The 16,283-nt window shown below is 40.5% G+C and overlaps 1 protein-coding gene across 3 annotated transcripts in view; it reads right to left on the bottom strand.

Moving 5' to 3' along the window:
* Window positions 1-16,283, bottom strand: part of TRPM3 (transient receptor potential cation channel subfamily M member 3) — a 480,072-nt gene that overhangs the window by 239,795 nt on the left and 223,994 nt on the right. For all 3 annotated transcript variants that reach the window (XM_075828007.1, XM_075827994.1, XM_075827999.1), the window contains exons 5-6: window positions 11,347-11,471; window positions 7,662-7,833 (exon numbers count right to left, since the gene is read on the bottom strand). In XM_075828007.1, the coding sequence (XP_075684122.1) occupies window positions 7,662-7,833; window positions 11,347-11,471 (297 nt within the window). The remainder of the gene's footprint in view (window positions 1-7,661; window positions 7,834-11,346; window positions 11,472-16,283) is intronic.

The raw sequence follows: 16,283 nt of genomic DNA on the forward strand, positions 1-16,283 counted from the left end.
GTCTCCTTCTAAGCCCTTGTGCACACACAGGTGTATTATGGCTCCAGACAACCTCTGTAATATGTTGCCTATAGACTTCTTTGTGGCCCTACTGTAACTCTGTATACTTTTCATTTTTATATAGAGGCATGCAGAGTTTTTTTTCCTGATGGATTCTGAAGGAATCACACCATGATACATTGGAAGCCATATTACGGAGCTATTCTCAGTCTGTACAACTCAGATGCGCCATACAGCGGCACATGAAGCGCCTATAGCACCTTAGTACAAAGCCACAGGGAATCTTTATGAATCCGCAATGTGCATAAGGCGATATGTTGGCCAGGACATAAAAAGCTTTTCTTAAATGATAACATAATTATATAGGTAATTAACATGGAATAAAAAAAATCAAAACAAAAGCTGTACCCCCTTCCTTGCTGGGTGGTAATATTATTATTTCAATCGCCTATAAATTTTTTCATTCTAACGTGATGATTTACAAACATTTTTGCCCCTGCCACCCACACGCAAAGGCAACTTTCTACATAGGATTTCATAGCAGGATAAACTGAAGACATTTATTCAGTCAACTGGGCTGATACTCTCAGAATCTTGCTGGGGAATATTAGACTAAGTAATTTAGCCCCAGAAAAGAGCTTTACGTCCTCACGTTCTTATTATTACCTAATTGTCATCATAAAATGTATTCAACACTTGGACAGCAAATGAAAATAGTTTTTATTAATGCGATAATCAGTCATTGTATCCGGCCTGGCAAGGGAATGTGAATTCATTGTTGAAAACTGATCTTGACATAGCGTGAAATATGTGCGTTATAAGAAGAAGCTCAATTGATAAATAAGCCTTCTTATCTGCCATTCACCAGACTCGGCTTCAAGGGATTGCAGCTTTGCCCTACACGCTTGTATCTAAGTGGCTTTTCCCCATGAGTTCTGATATTACTAATAGTTTTTGTTTAGACAGGAAATTGTTAAGAAAGAAAGGCTAATTTTCATACAGATGTCAGTATAGAGTACAGGTTATGGTTTATCACTTTGCTGGTTAAGATGCCCAGAGATGTAAGAATTAGTTCTAGTTCAGATGGAGTATTTTGCAGGCAGAAAAAATCAGGCTCAAAATTGCTCCACGAATTTTGAGGCAGATTTTGACCTGCCTGCACTTTCATGCTGCGGTTTTTACGGCGTTTTTTGCCCGTGGCCATTGAGCACCGCGGCCACAAAAAGCTTTTTCTGCCTCCCATTGAGGAGGTCAGAGGCGGAACCGCGGCCACAAAAGACATGGCACTTTTGAAAAAGTCTCCACCTCCCATTGAAATCAAGTGGAGATGGTTTCGGACATTTTTTGGCACGGTTTCCGCGTCAAAATCAGCACCAAAAAACTCTGTGAACTGGGCCTTATTTTAAAACATACAACAGGAAATATTTGTCAATATGTACAGTATATACAGTATATCTCTAGAGTGATTGAATCTAACTGATGGAAATTTGTTCCATAGGTTGTTGTATAAGATTAGGAACAAGAGGCAACTTTTTTTTTTCCAGAAACATCACCACTCTTGTGCATGTGTTGTGTGTGGTATTACAGCTTATGTAGTCATAAGTTCTTCAGATATATTGGATGTGTGTGTCTTCTGGGCAATATCCAGTACTATATCTGGCACCAATTGAACTATAAGGGTATGTTCACACGTACACGTCCGTAATGGCTGAAAATTCAGACGTAATGGCATGTGCAGGCGCTTTTCGCTGCGTCCATTACGGACGTAATTGGAGCTGTTTTTCCATGAAGTCAAGGGAAAACGGCTCCAATTACGTCTCAAGAAGTGACATGCACTTCTTAGACGCGGGCGTCTTTTTTACGCGCCGTCTTTTGACAGCGGCGCGTAAAAAAAATGACCGTCAGCACAGAACATCGTAAAGCCCATTCAAATGAATAGGCAGATGTTTTCTGCCGCTTTGGTGCCGTATTTTCGGACGTAATTCGGAGCTAAAACGCCCGAATTACGTCCGTAAATAGGGTGTGTGAACCCAGCCTTAGGCTGAGTTCACACGTCGTGGATTTGTCACAGATTTTGTTGCAGGTTAGATGCAAATCTCACCCTTGCATTACAAAGGGTAAAGTCCGAGGTGAAAATCCGCAACAAGTTTGCGACGTGTGAACTCAGCCTAAAGTAGAATATTTATCTAGTTACAGATGAAATTGCAGAGATGTTTCTACTTTAACCCGTTAGTAACCGCCAATACGCCCTTTCACGGCGGCCACTAACGGGCTTTATTCTGGTGCATATGTCTTTTTACAGCACTACATCACAATAAATCTGAGCCGACGGAAGAAGTTAAATCTTCCTGCTCGAGTGGGCGGGATCGAAATCAGCATCGATCCCGCCCGTTTAACTGATGGTCAAACATGCCGCATCTGAGTGTTTATAGAGGGAGGAGGCTCCCTCTCTCACCCCACTAGCACACCCGCGATGCCTCTAGTGAATGCCTGTCAATTTTACATTAACAGGCAATAATACACTGCAATATAGAAGTATTGCAGTGTGCTATAAAATTTATCAAATGATCGCATAGTAAAGTCCCCTAGTGGGGCTAAAAAAAAGTTAGGCCTGAATCACACGAACGTGTTAAGCGTCCGTGGGACGGCCGTTGAAACAGCGGCCGTCCCACGGACCTATGCTATTCAATGTGGCCATTCACATAGCCGTTGCTTCAATGGACCGCGTGAAGGGTCAGTGGGAAAATAGGACATGTCCGTTCTTTTCACGCATCACGCATCCCTCCATAGACTCCATAGACTCCACATATTTGGTATCGCCACATCCGTAATGACCCCAACTATAAAGCTATTACATTACTTAACCCAATGAAAAACAATGCCAGAATTTCTGTTTTCTGTTCATCATGCCTTCGAAAGATTGGATAAAAAGTGATCAAAAAGTCGCAAGTACTGCAAAATGGTACCAATAAAAAACAACAACCCTCATACAACTGCTTCGGTGGAAAAATGAAAAAGTTATGGCTCTTAAAATATGGCGACAAAAACAAATAATTTTGAAAAAAATAAATATTTTTACTGTGTAAAAGTAGTAAAACATAAAAAAAGCTATAGAAATTTGTTATCACCACAATCGTACTGTCCCGCTGAATAAAGTTATTATGTTATTTATACCACACGGTAAACGGTGTAAATTTAGGACGCAAAAAAGTGTGGCAAATTTGCTCGGTTTTTTTTTCTATTCCCCCCAAAAAAAGTTAATAAAAGTTAATCAATAAATTCTATGTACCCCAAAATGGTGCTATCAAAAAATACAACTTGTCTCGCAAAAGTCCTTGTCGACGCAAAAAGAAAAAAATTATAGCTCTTTGAATGCGACGAAGGAAAAACTTTAAAAAATTGTTTGGTCATTAAGGCCTAAAATAGGCTGGTGACTAAGGGGTTAAAGACCTGTCATCTCTCCTCACATGTCTGTTTTAGTAAATATTTGTATTCCCTATAAAAATACAGTTTTGGAACATTTTTTCTTAGATCTCTGCATTATGTTGTTCCTCTGTTGTTCCTCTTGAAAATATATGAATAAATGTATAACTGGGTGTTACCACTCTCCTTGTTAGGGGGGATTCACACGAGCGTGTATTCGGTCCGTGCGGGCCGCGTGGTTTTCACGCGGCACGCATGGACCAATACAAGTCTATGGGGCAGTACAGACAGTCCGTGCTTTTTGCGCAGCGTTTGTCTGCTGCGCAAAATGCGCGACAGGTTCAATAACTCTGCGTATTTCGCGCATCACGCACCCATTGAAGTCAATGGGTGCGTGAAAATCACGCGCACCACACGGAAGCACTTCCGTGGGACGAGCGTGATTCGCGCAACAGCAGTGAAAAGGATGAATGAAAACCGAAAAGCACCACGTGCTTTTCTGTTTCTGAACATCCAAACGGAGTGTCTTTGCGATGAGCGAAGCCGGACAAGCGTACCGAACTTCACCGGGTTCGGCCAAACTCGTTTTGGCCGATCCCGGCAAAAAAATTATCGGTACGCGACGTCAGGAGATAGTCACTGTCCATGGTGCTGAAAGAGTTAAACTGTTTCAGCACCATGGACAGTGACTTGCGATCCCAAAATACATTAACCTGTAAAAAAAAACCGAAGTTCTAACTTACCGATTACTCCTGTCTCCTTCCTGCAGTCCGACCTCCCGGGATGACACTTCAGTTCAAGTGACAGCTCCAGCCAATCACAGGCCAAGCACAGGCTGCAGCCAATCACAGGCTGCAGCGGTCACTTGGACTGCTGCGTCATCCAGGGAGGTGGGGCCCGATGTCAAGAGAGGCGCGTCACCAAGGACGCGTCACCAAGGACGCGTCACCAAGGCAACGGCCGGGAAGTTCTCGGTAAGTAGGAACTTTATCTTTTTTTTTTACAGGTTTTTCGCTGTTGTGTTCGGCATTCACTGTCGAGGGTGCTGAAAGATTTAGCTCTTTCAGCACCTTGGACAGTGACGGGCGTTGACAAGCCTCATCTCTATGATGCCGGCTGCGCGAAAATCACGCAGCCGCGCATCAGACACGCATGACACACGCAGCTGTCAAATGGTTTTTGCGCTCGCAAAACGCTGCGTTGTTTGCGCGCGCAAAAACGCAACGTTCGTGTGAATCTCCCCTTAATGCGGCGTGTCCTTACACATTGACACTGTCTAATCAGTATCAGACTGTGTAGGGCCACACATTTTTGACAAGAGGAATGGCAATGCCCAGTTTTCAATTTAGGCTGGGTTCACACAACCTATTTTCAGATGTAATGGAGGCGTTTTACGCCTCAAATTACGTCTGAAAAAACGGCTCCAATACGTCGGCAAACATCTGCCCATTCATTTCAATGGGTTTGCCAATGTGCTGTGCCGACGACCTGTCATTTTACGCGTCGCTGTCAAAAGACGGCTCGTAAAATTACAGCCTCGTCAAGTGCAGGACACTTCTTGGGACGTTTTTGGAGCCGTTTTCTCATAGGCTCCAATGAAAACAGGTCGTAGAAAACGCCGCGAAAAACGCCGTGAAAAACGCGAGTTGCTCAAAAAACGTCTGAAAATCAGGGGCTATTTTCCCTTGAAAACAGCTCCGTATTTTCAGACGTTTTTGACTCTATGTGTGCACATACCCTTATTTATATATCTCCAGGAAGAATAAGGGTATGTTCACGCGGCAGCCTCCGTTACGGCTGAAATTACGGAGCTGTTTTCAGGAGAAAACAGCTCCGGAATTTCAGACGTAATGGCATGTTGCAGGCGCTTTTCGCTGCGTCCATTACGGACGTAATTGGAGCTGTTTTTCCATGGTGTCAATGGAAAACGGCTCCAATTACGTTTCAAGAAATGACAGGCACTTCTGCAGCGCGTAAAAAAAATGACCGTCGGCACAGAACATCGTAATGCCCATTCAAATGAATGGGCAGATGTTTGCCGACGCTTTGGTGCCGTAATTTTGGACGTAATTCGAGGTTAAAACGCCCGAATTACGTCCGTAAATAGGGTGTGTGAACCCAGTCTAAAGGTTCGTGGGAACAGAGCATCGTAATTCCCATTGAAAGCAATGGGCAGATGTTTTTTGGTCGTATTAGGGGAGTTTTTTCAGGTGTAATTCGAGGCTTAAAACGCCTGAATTACGTCTGAAACCACTGCGTGTGAACATAGCCTTGTTGTTTCAAGAGGAATACAAACACAGAAATGTATAACATGGCCGCTTGGTGGTGCCAAATCCAATATTTATTTCCATATCTGAGCTTTGCATCCATACGTTTTCTTTAAATACAGTAAGTACAATCTTCTGCCTGGTTCATCCATTACTGACACAATATTTGGGTCTTGTATTTAAGGGGAAATTCCAGTAGGAAGAGAACTTCTCACTGCATTTGATAATTGGTGAATGTAGCCGACCTTACATTTGCTCTGATGCTAGCCAGTGCATCTATATGTTTGGGCCATTTTCTAGCAACATAAGCAGGGACAAACCCGGATAGATTTCCTCTTGTGAGAAAGTATTCTCCCTTAGCACCCTATAGCTCTATAGTACAGAATGGCATGGATTCCCTGCATATCCATACTGTCTCTCTACACATGGCTCTGCTGGGTTCATGAGCCCTTATGGTAAGTAAACCACTAGAATAATTCTTGCTGGAGGGAGATGTCTGAGTGCTGTAAAGGTTAGGGAAAAGATTCCGTAAAGTTTCCATTTTTTTAGCGGAAACAATAGTGTAGTCAACTGCGCTATTGTTTCCGTTAAAAAAAACAGAAACCTTATGGAACGGAAACAAACGGAAACCAATTGCAAATGAAGCATTTCTATTGAAATCAATGGTAATGCAAACGGAATCTATGGTTTCCGTTTAGTTTTCCGTTCATGGGTTTCTCTGACGGAAAGGTCAAACGGAACCCATGAACGGAAGGCCGACGCTGATGTGAACAGGCCCTATTCCCAATTCCTAAACGGCATAATGCAGCACAGTTAAAGGAAAATAAATGACTCCTCTTTTTTAATAAGTCTCTATTAAAGCCCTAGTCTTCCTAGCTAGGTTCATAGCTGCAGGGATAATAATGCCTTAATCAATCTCTGGGTACAAAATAAAAGAGGAGGAACAAAAAGAGGTCAGACACAAATCACTTACTGTAACTGTGCCTCACCGCAGAAGTGGGATCTCTGCAATTCTAAATAATCAATAGTATTTTTGTCATTATTACCAGGTTTACAAAATGTTTTTTTTTTATATGTAAGATTGAAAACCAGTCAGTCATATAAGATCTAGTTCAACCAGACATGAAAGACATTGTCTACCAAACTCACATTCATTATAGCCAATTTAAAGAAGCATATGTTAAAGTGGTCTCAACTTTGGACTATCTCTACTTGTTAGAAGGGTCCTTTGATAATAAGCTGATCTCAAAGTGTCCCCCTACTAGGGTCCCCAGTGATCAACTGTAGGGAAATCTGGCAGTACTTGTTCAATTTCCCTGCAGTGCCACAACAGGGGAAATGAAGCATTACACAGTGCTCAGTCAAATCAAAGGAATGTCTGTGTAATATGCACAGGTCAGGTCCTCCAGATCTAGAGACACACTTTGCAACCTCTCTCCTCTCTGCCCAAGAGATGAGTACCTTGATAAAGCCCCACTCCTCTATTAACTCAGAATTCCCATAGGGTATAAAAAACTGTTATTGTTAAACTGGACGACTCCTTTAATTCCTTTTGACTTTAGAAGAACACGACTATTTACTGGAAAACAACAAAAAAGAAGGATGAAGCCTATGGTTAAAGGGCATTAAGAGGGGGCTCCCTCTCAACAGGCACACCAATGAAGGGTCTGAGAATAATACAACCCTGCTTTCCTGTAAAGAATGGGAAGGGGAGGTCGTGAACAAGCTCTGGGCTCCCTACGGTACTTCTAGGGATGGTGTCTGCTGGCCTTAACCTTCTGGATGGGCCCTTTTTTGCCTAAGGTCTTCCTCTGTACGATGCTGAATATTGGTAACTAAACAAACAAGGTTACACATGCTATATTGTATTTTAAAAGTCTCTCTATCTAATATGGAGTTGTAGTCCATGGGTAAATAAATAGATTTTCCCATGAGGTAAAAGGGTATAATATAGACAACAAAGTTACTTACTTGTATTAATTTTCTGGAGGGAGATGTGTTTTTCCAGTTGCCGTCGTAGTTTGACTTCTGCTCCATATTTGCCAGTTGTCCCATTGTCAGCCAGAATAAAGTGTGAGTGCATACTGTTTAATACCGTTAATTTACTCATGGGATTAGACATGGTCTGATATGGGCGAACCACCTATAGAGTAAATGCAAAATAAAAGAAGTTGTCACTAAGCATGTCTTCCTTAAGCTGCAAAAATCATATGGTTAAAGCTGGCCATAGAAATAAAAATATTTTTAATAATACAATTGTTAACGCTTATTGTTATGTCTATGGTACTAAAACAATAGGTGGGAACGCTTATTGTTTATGCTTTGTAGTCAGTAGCAATGGTTTTAGCATGAACTTTATTATCAGTACATGTAGGGCAATGCAAATACATTGGGGAGAATCTTTACATCTATGGTCAGCTAAATATACAGTTGTTAAGAAGGTTGGTTAATAAAGAAAAACACAGTCCATATTCCCTCTTAGGACATGTGGACGTCATAGAGGGAGGCTCAGGGACCTGGATAACTATCAGTCTACTCCTGGCTGAATAAATTCTATAGTCTTCTACATGCAGAAGATAGACATCCTTAAAACAGCCCATAACTAAATGACAGGCTTCAGAAACAGAGAAATGTAAATTCTCACAATACTATAGAGTGTGCAGCTTAAGGCTAGAGTTCCTTCTCCTTGGAGTAGAAGTGATTTGTCAAATGACAAGACATTAGGGAATTATATTTTAATCAATTCGGTGATATACATTGCACCTCCACCCCACGCACAATTTCAGAAAAAAACATTGCAAAATGTATTTCAGATATATTAATTCATATTTATTTATTTCACAGCTATATTAATTCATACATATTATATTTATATACACATTTCAGCCATAACATTAAAAACATCGACCTATTATTGTGTAGATCCCCCTTGTGCCACCAAAAGAGCTCTGGCCAATCGAGACATGGATTTCACAAGACCTCTGAAGGTGTCCTGTGTTGTCTGGCACCAAGATGTTATCAACAGATCCTTAAAGTCCTGTCAACTGCGAGGTGGGGCCTCCATCGGACCAAATAGGACTTGTTTTACCTGCACATCCCTCAGACGCTTGATCTAATTGAAATCTGGAGAATTTGGAGGCCGTCAACATCTTGAACGCTTTGTCATGTTATTCAAACCATTCCAGAACAATTTTTGCCGTGTGGGAGGGCAGATTATTCTGCTGAAAGTGGCCACTGCCATTAGGGAACAACCTTGCCATGAAGGGGTGTACTTTGTCTGCAACAATATTTAGGTAGGTAGTGTGGGTTAAAGTAATATCCACATGAATTAAAAAATCCAAGGTTTCCTAGCAACCTGCCCAAGGCATCACACTGCCTCCGCTGGCTTGCCTTCTTCCCATAGTGAATCCTGGTGCCATCTCTTTCCCAGATAAGTGACGCACACGCACCCGACCGTCCACATGATTTAAAAGGAAACATTATTCATCAGACCAGGTCACCATCTTTCATTGCTTCATGGACCAGTTCTGATGCACACGTGCTGATTGTAGGTGCTTTTGGCAGTGGACAGGGGTCAGCATGGGCACTCTGAGTGGTCTCCGACTGCGCAACCCCAAACGCAAAAAAGCTGCGATGCACTGACACCACTCTATCATAGCTAGCATTAACTTTTTCAGCAATTTGTGCCGCAGTAGCTCTAGGGGATCGTACCAGATGGGCTAGCCTTTTCTTCCCATGTGCATAAAAGATTCTTGGTCACCCATGACCCTGTTCCCAGTTCACCAGTTGTCCTTCCTTGGACCACTTTTGGTAGGTACTAACCACTGTAAACCACAAACACCCCACAAGACCCTTCGTTTTGGAGATTCTCTGACCCAGACGTCTAGCCATCACAATTTGGTCCCTGTCAAATTCATTCAGATCCTGCTTTCAACACATCAACTTTAAAGGACTGACTGTTCACTTGCTGCCTAATATATCCCACCCCTTTACAGGCGCAAATGAAACAAGATAATCAATGTCATTCACGTCACCAGTCAGTGGTTTTAACGGGGTCGTCCCCTTTTAATTTTAGTTATTAATTTATAGAGTAGGAAATCATACAGTCTTCTAATATACATGTATTAGAAATGCTGCTCAAAAACATTTCCTATAACAGTGAGATGGACCATGTCTCTTCACAGTAGAATGGCATAACCCAGATTAGTCCTGTGTAAAAAATCCAATGGCCAACTGAATAGGACTAAAGATGGCATCAATCATGTGACCCCCACACAGATCATGTGACCACTGTCATTCAGTTAGCAACAGGGTTACATGGGACAACATAGAGGACACATCTACAGGCTAAGTGAATAGGATTAATGCTGGAATAATAATGAACAACTTTTACTGTGCATGTATTTACTTATATAACATAGCTGTCTGTCTCTAGATGATGTATAAAATGGCTGCCTGTCTCTAGCTACCTGTCTCTTTTCACCTGTTAGATACCTGGACAATGTTAACAAAATACCAGGGTCACATGATGTGTGGGTGGTGGGTCACATGACTGATGCCACGTTTACTCCATTAGGTTAGCGCATGGATGCATTACACAGGACTAATGTGGGCTATATGTACCATTTATTATTTTTTAGACAGAGCCACTGATATATGAAAGGTATTTGAGAAGAATTTAAAATACATGTATATTAGAAAACTGTATGATGTCCTATTCTCTAAATAAATAAATTAAATAAATAAATAAAAACTGGACAACCCCTTTAATTCATGTTACGGCTGAACGGTGTATGTATTGCTATTGCATTGCACTGGGAGATGAATCACTTGTTTTAAAATTAATAACATTTACAATGTTCTTATTCTCCTTTTCTTTACTGCAAAGCATATTTATAATTATAGATTGAGGGATTTAGTATTTTCAAAAGGTCTATGTTCTTTTTCGAATGTGTACTAAAAATTAGAGTAATAATAATATGCAGAACGCTAAACCATGGTTAAAACAGCATGAACTGTTCCAGAAGTGTTATTGTAAATCTGTGCCCTCTTATTAAATCATATTGTTATTATTTGTGTTAAGTGCAGAAATAGATGCAGACTACGTATATTGCTGTAAATGATTTAGTCGCATAGATATTGATATTTTACCACCAAATTGTAAAATTTCCCACTACAATATTGCCAAATGTTGTATTATATTGTTTAATGAAGCGAGATTAGATCGAAGACAGATAGAGCTTGGAATAAATCTGTTTGGATTTAATGTTAATCCATACCCAGGGAAGTAACTACTGCTGACACAAAGGCAATCTTATTGATAAGGACATTGATAAGTCCCATCTTGCAATAACTTAGGGAACTGTGAAAACAAAACGAAACCACCGAAATTATCTTTCTCTCTCATTGCTAGAAGAAAGCCCAGAAAAACAAATATATAATACATTTATAATAGTATTAATAGTAATAGTTAGAATATTTAATAGTGTCGACAATATTCACATTTAAAAATACATTTTACTTGAATCAATAGTTATAGTGATTGAACTATTGCATTTCATCCATATAAGTTGGACTCTTGATACAATGTCTAAGGACGCCGCCATTTGTTGTACAACCATTGAGTTTAGTAATCACAGTAGTAGAAATTACTTACGTCTTTGCCAATGAGGTCCTCTTGGTTCTCTACTATTCCCCAGGGGGCAATACCGATTGTGCAGATCTTCCCTCTTGACTTGGATGCATGGTCTTTCAAAGCATCCCCTACATGGCGTATGACACCTGAAAAGTTGTAGGACACATGAAACATAATAAAAACAAGCATTTAGATGTCAACTTTCATCAACCTTTCACACCTGTATAGTATCATTTTTTTGTATTATATATGTCTTGCAGTCACATGCCGCAAATTCTTACAGATTGCTAAACTAGTACAGCCCGAATGCCAACTTTTATGATACCCTGCACCATTCATAAATTGCTGCTGCTAGACTTCTGAACAACTGTCCATCAGATGCACTTCATATATTAGTTTATGGGTTCTTTATCTCTGTATATACAACAGAAGAAAGAGCAGCTGATGTAGCCGGTGCCAGTGCTGTTAATATATCCGTTGATATACTGAATTGGATGAATGTAGATATGGTCCAAGCTAAGTTAAATAAAATAAATGTACACAAGGCCCCGGGACCAGATGGGTTACACCATAGAGTTCTTAAGGAGCTTAGTTCAGTTATTTCTGTCCCCCTTTTCATAATCAGAGATTCTCTAGTGACTGGTATAGTGCCAAGGGACTGGCGCAGGGCAAATGTGGTGCCTATTTTCAAAAAGGGTTCTAGGTCTTCCCCGGGTAATTATAGACCAGTAAGATTAACATCCATCGTGGGGAAAATGTTTGAGGGGCTATTGAGGGACTATATACAGGATTATGTGACAATAAAAAGTATTATAAGTGACAACCAGCATGGTTTTACTAAGGACAGAAGTTGTCAAACGAACCTGATTTGTTTTTATGAAGAGGTGAGCAGAAGCCTAGACAGAGGGGCCGCTGTGGATATAGTGTTTTTGGACTTTGCAAAGGCATTTGACACTGTCCCTCATAGACGTCTAATGGGTAAATTAAGGACTATAGGTTTAGAAAGTATAGTTTGTAATTGGATTGAGAATTGGCTCAAGGACCGTATCCAGAGAGTTGTGGTAAATGATTCCTACTCTGAATGGTCCCCGGTTATAAGTGGTGTACCGCAGGGTTCAGTGCTGGGACCACTATTATTCAACTTATTTATTAATGATATAGAGGATGGGATTAATAGCACTATTTCTATTTTTGCAGATGACACCAAGCTATGTAGTAATGTTCAGTCTATGGAAGATGTTCGTAAATTACAAGCTGATTTGGACACATTAAGGGCAAAGCCCCACGTGGCGGAATTGCTCTGGAATTCCGCTGCGGACACTCCGCAGCGTTAATCCGCAGTGGACCCGTTTCTCCATTGCCTTCCACTTCTTTTTAGTAGGGTTCGTTTAGACAATGCAGAAAATTCCGCTGCAGAGCAGAGCCTGCGGTGCGGAATTTGGTGTCCGCAGCATACAATGGATGTTGCGGACCTGTGGCGGACTGGTTGCGGACTCATTGCGGAAGTTCTCCATTGACTTCAATGGAGATTCAAAATTCTGCAATAAAGTCCGCAGATGTCATGTACATGGTTATGTGTGCTGCGGAGCGTATTGGTTTTTTAACATGACATTTCTTCATTCTGGCTGGACCTATGTGTATTTCTAGGTCTACAGCCAGATTGAGGAAGTCAATGGGGCTCCCATAATTACGGGTGACTACGTGTGTGCACCCGTAATTACGGGAGCGTTGCTAGGCGACGTCAGTAAATAGTCACTGTCCATGGTGCTGCAAGAGTTAAGCGATCGGCAGTAACTGTTTCAGCACCCTGGACAGTGACTACCGATCACAATATACAGCAACCTGTAAAAAAAATAGAAGTTCATACTTACCGAGAACTCCCTGCTTCTTCCTACAGTCCGGCTTCCCAGGATGACGTTTCAGTCTAAGTGACGGCTGCAGCCAATCACAGGCTGCAGCGGTCACATGGACTGCCGCGTCATCCAGGGAGGTCGGGCTGGATGCCGAAAGAGGGACGCGTCACCAAGACAACGGCCGGTAAGTATGAATTTCTTTTACTTTTACTAGGGAAAGTGCTGTCCCTTCTCTCTATCCTGCACTGATAGAGAGAAGGGAAGTACTTTCATCTCAATACGCAACGGCCAGTCCGCATCAATTTACTGCACATTTTGGGCAGATCCGCCACAGAATCTGCAACGCAGATTCTGTGCGGCATTGATGCGGACAGTTGCGGAGGAAATACGCCACGTGGGGGCATGCCCTAAGTGTTTGGACATCCACTTGGCAAATGAGGTTTAATGTAGATAAATGTAAAGTTATGCACCTGGGTACGAACAACCTGAATGCATCATATTTCCTAGGGGGAGCTACACTGGGGGATTCACTTGTTGAGAAGGATCTGGGAGTAAATGTAGATCATAAACTAAATAACCACATGCAATGTCAATCAGCTGTTTCTAAGGCCAGGAAGATATTGTCATGTATTAAAAGGAGGCATGGACTCGCCGGACAGGGATATGATATTACCACTGTACAAAGCATTAGTGAGGCCTCATTTAGAATATGCAGTTCAGTTCTGGGCTCCAGTTCATAGAACGGATACCCTGGAGTTGGAAAAAATACAAAGAGCAACTAAACTAATAAGGGGTAATCAATATATAAACGCCAAAAGCAGTTATGTTAAGGGCTGGGTAATGTTTATTATACCAACATCCCCCCATGATTTACCCTGCAGGCAGCTCCATAACTATATAAACCATACAAAAAAGAACTAGAGCATGTAGCCAAATGTATATAAGAATATAACAATTTTATTACACAAATACGACAAACACTGTATTAAAAAAACATATAAAGACAAGACTCTAGTAAAGTTTATGGAGCGAAACATTGAAATTGCTGGATAACATGTAAAAATAGAAAAGCTGTACTAAATAACTGCAAAAACTATTTCAGACCCAAAGGGGTTCCATACTGATTACATCTAATACCCTGTAAACATTTTCGACTAGTGAAAGGGGGAACAAGAGAAAGTGTCAGTGCATGCAAATATCAATCAAAAGGCAGCCTTACCCATAGCGCAAAGGAAGTTGTATGAACCAATGTTCGCTCTACCACAGAGACCCCCCATGTTTCGCTCCATAAACTTTACTGGAGTCTTGTCTTTATATGTTTTTTAATACAGTGTTTGTCGTATTTGTGTAATAAAATTGTTATATTCTTATATACTTTTGGCTACATGCTCTAGTTCTTTTTTGTATGGTTTAAACTAATAAGGGGGATGGAGAATCTAAGTTATGAGAAGATTAAAATAATTAAACCTATTTAGCCTTGAAAAGAGACGACTAAGCGGGGACATGATTAACTTATATAAATATATTAATGGCACATACAAAATGAATGAATGGTGAAATCCTGTTCCATGTAAAACCCCCTCAAAAAACAAGGGGGCACTCCCTTCATCTGGAGAAAAAAAAAGGTTCAATCTGCAGAGGCGACAAGCCTTCTTTACTGTGAGAACTGTGAATCTATGGGATAGTCTACCGCAGGAGCTGGTCACAGCAGGGACAGTAGATGGCTTTAAAAAAGGCTTAGATAATTTCCTAGAACAAAAAAATATAAGCTCCTATGTGTAGAAATTTTTACCTTCCCTTTTCCCATCCCTTGGTTGAACTTGATGGACATGTGTCTTTTTTCATCCGTACTAACTATGTAACTCAAATACCACTCCCTGTTGCTGTTGCCTTCTTTCAGCACTTCCTCTCTTTACAGAATGATCGGAAGAGATAGGTTCGAGGGCACAATAAACGCATGTGTAAGTGTATATGTGCATGTATGTAGTAAGGCTGTTCTAATGTGGGCGTATTAGGCATTGAGTGTGTACATGTTTATTCCTGTGTATCGTGAATGTCTATATGTGCATAAATATATGTACTGAGTGTGTACACGCATATATTTAGTAAGCATGTGTCTATGTACATACGTTTGTGCGCCTTCATGTAGTGAGCATGCATATGTCTGTATGTGCAAACATGTGTGTCTACATGTATGTAATGAGTGTAGGGGTAGCTATATGCAGTGCCTATGCATATATACATGTATGTATTCAATGTTTGTGCTTATCTATGCAGTGAATACACGTTTGTGTGTGCTTGTATGTTACAAGTGTTTGTGTATATGCGCTGTATGGTGCTATTATTTTAGTTCTATATGGTATTATTATTTCTACACTGTACATTGGGTAGAATTATAGCACAATTATGCACATTATGTTGGTATTATTTCTACACTATATGCACTGTTTTTATTTTACATTGTATTATTTTTACACGATAAAGTCACTCATCTTTGCTTTTTATAAAATAAATCAAGAACAAAGTTCTCAGTGAAGTTTTTCTTTAAATTGTCAAAAATGAGTAAAACCATATTTTTTTTTTATAAATTTATCATCATCTCCGTCTTGGAAAATATCCCTGAGCAGAAAAGTTTATTTTGCTATTAGGAATAACAGTACAGACTACTACTCCCTTGATAATGTATCTGTCTTCTGTTGTATATCTTCGTTTCCAGATTAGCAAGCAGAGAAAATAGCTCAAGTAGATCTCATCTGAGACTACCTGACATGAGTCTGACATTGCAGGTTGAATTTCAACAAGTAAAAATCTAAAATATCTCATACAGAATTACTGAACTGTGATGTGCAAAATAACGGTAAGGTCATACATGTGGTCTAGCTTGTTCATTTATATCTTGACCTATGACAATATACAGTGGATACTGTATATTGCACTGCGGAAAAATATTTGCCTCCTCCCAGATGACTAACCTATTTATTACCTTTTACTTACTTTCTTTAGGGGGTAATGTAAAAAACAGCAATTTCCGTTGTTGTTTTCCTTTTTAATTTACGCTGTTAAACGTTTAGCTTAAATAACATGGTAACTTTTTTTCTACTGGTC

The sequence above is a fragment of the Rhinoderma darwinii genome, chromosome 1, assembly GCF_050947455.1.
Source record: "Rhinoderma darwinii isolate aRhiDar2 chromosome 1, aRhiDar2.hap1, whole genome shotgun sequence".
Taxonomy (NCBI): domain Eukaryota; kingdom Metazoa; phylum Chordata; class Amphibia; order Anura; family Rhinodermatidae; genus Rhinoderma; species Rhinoderma darwinii.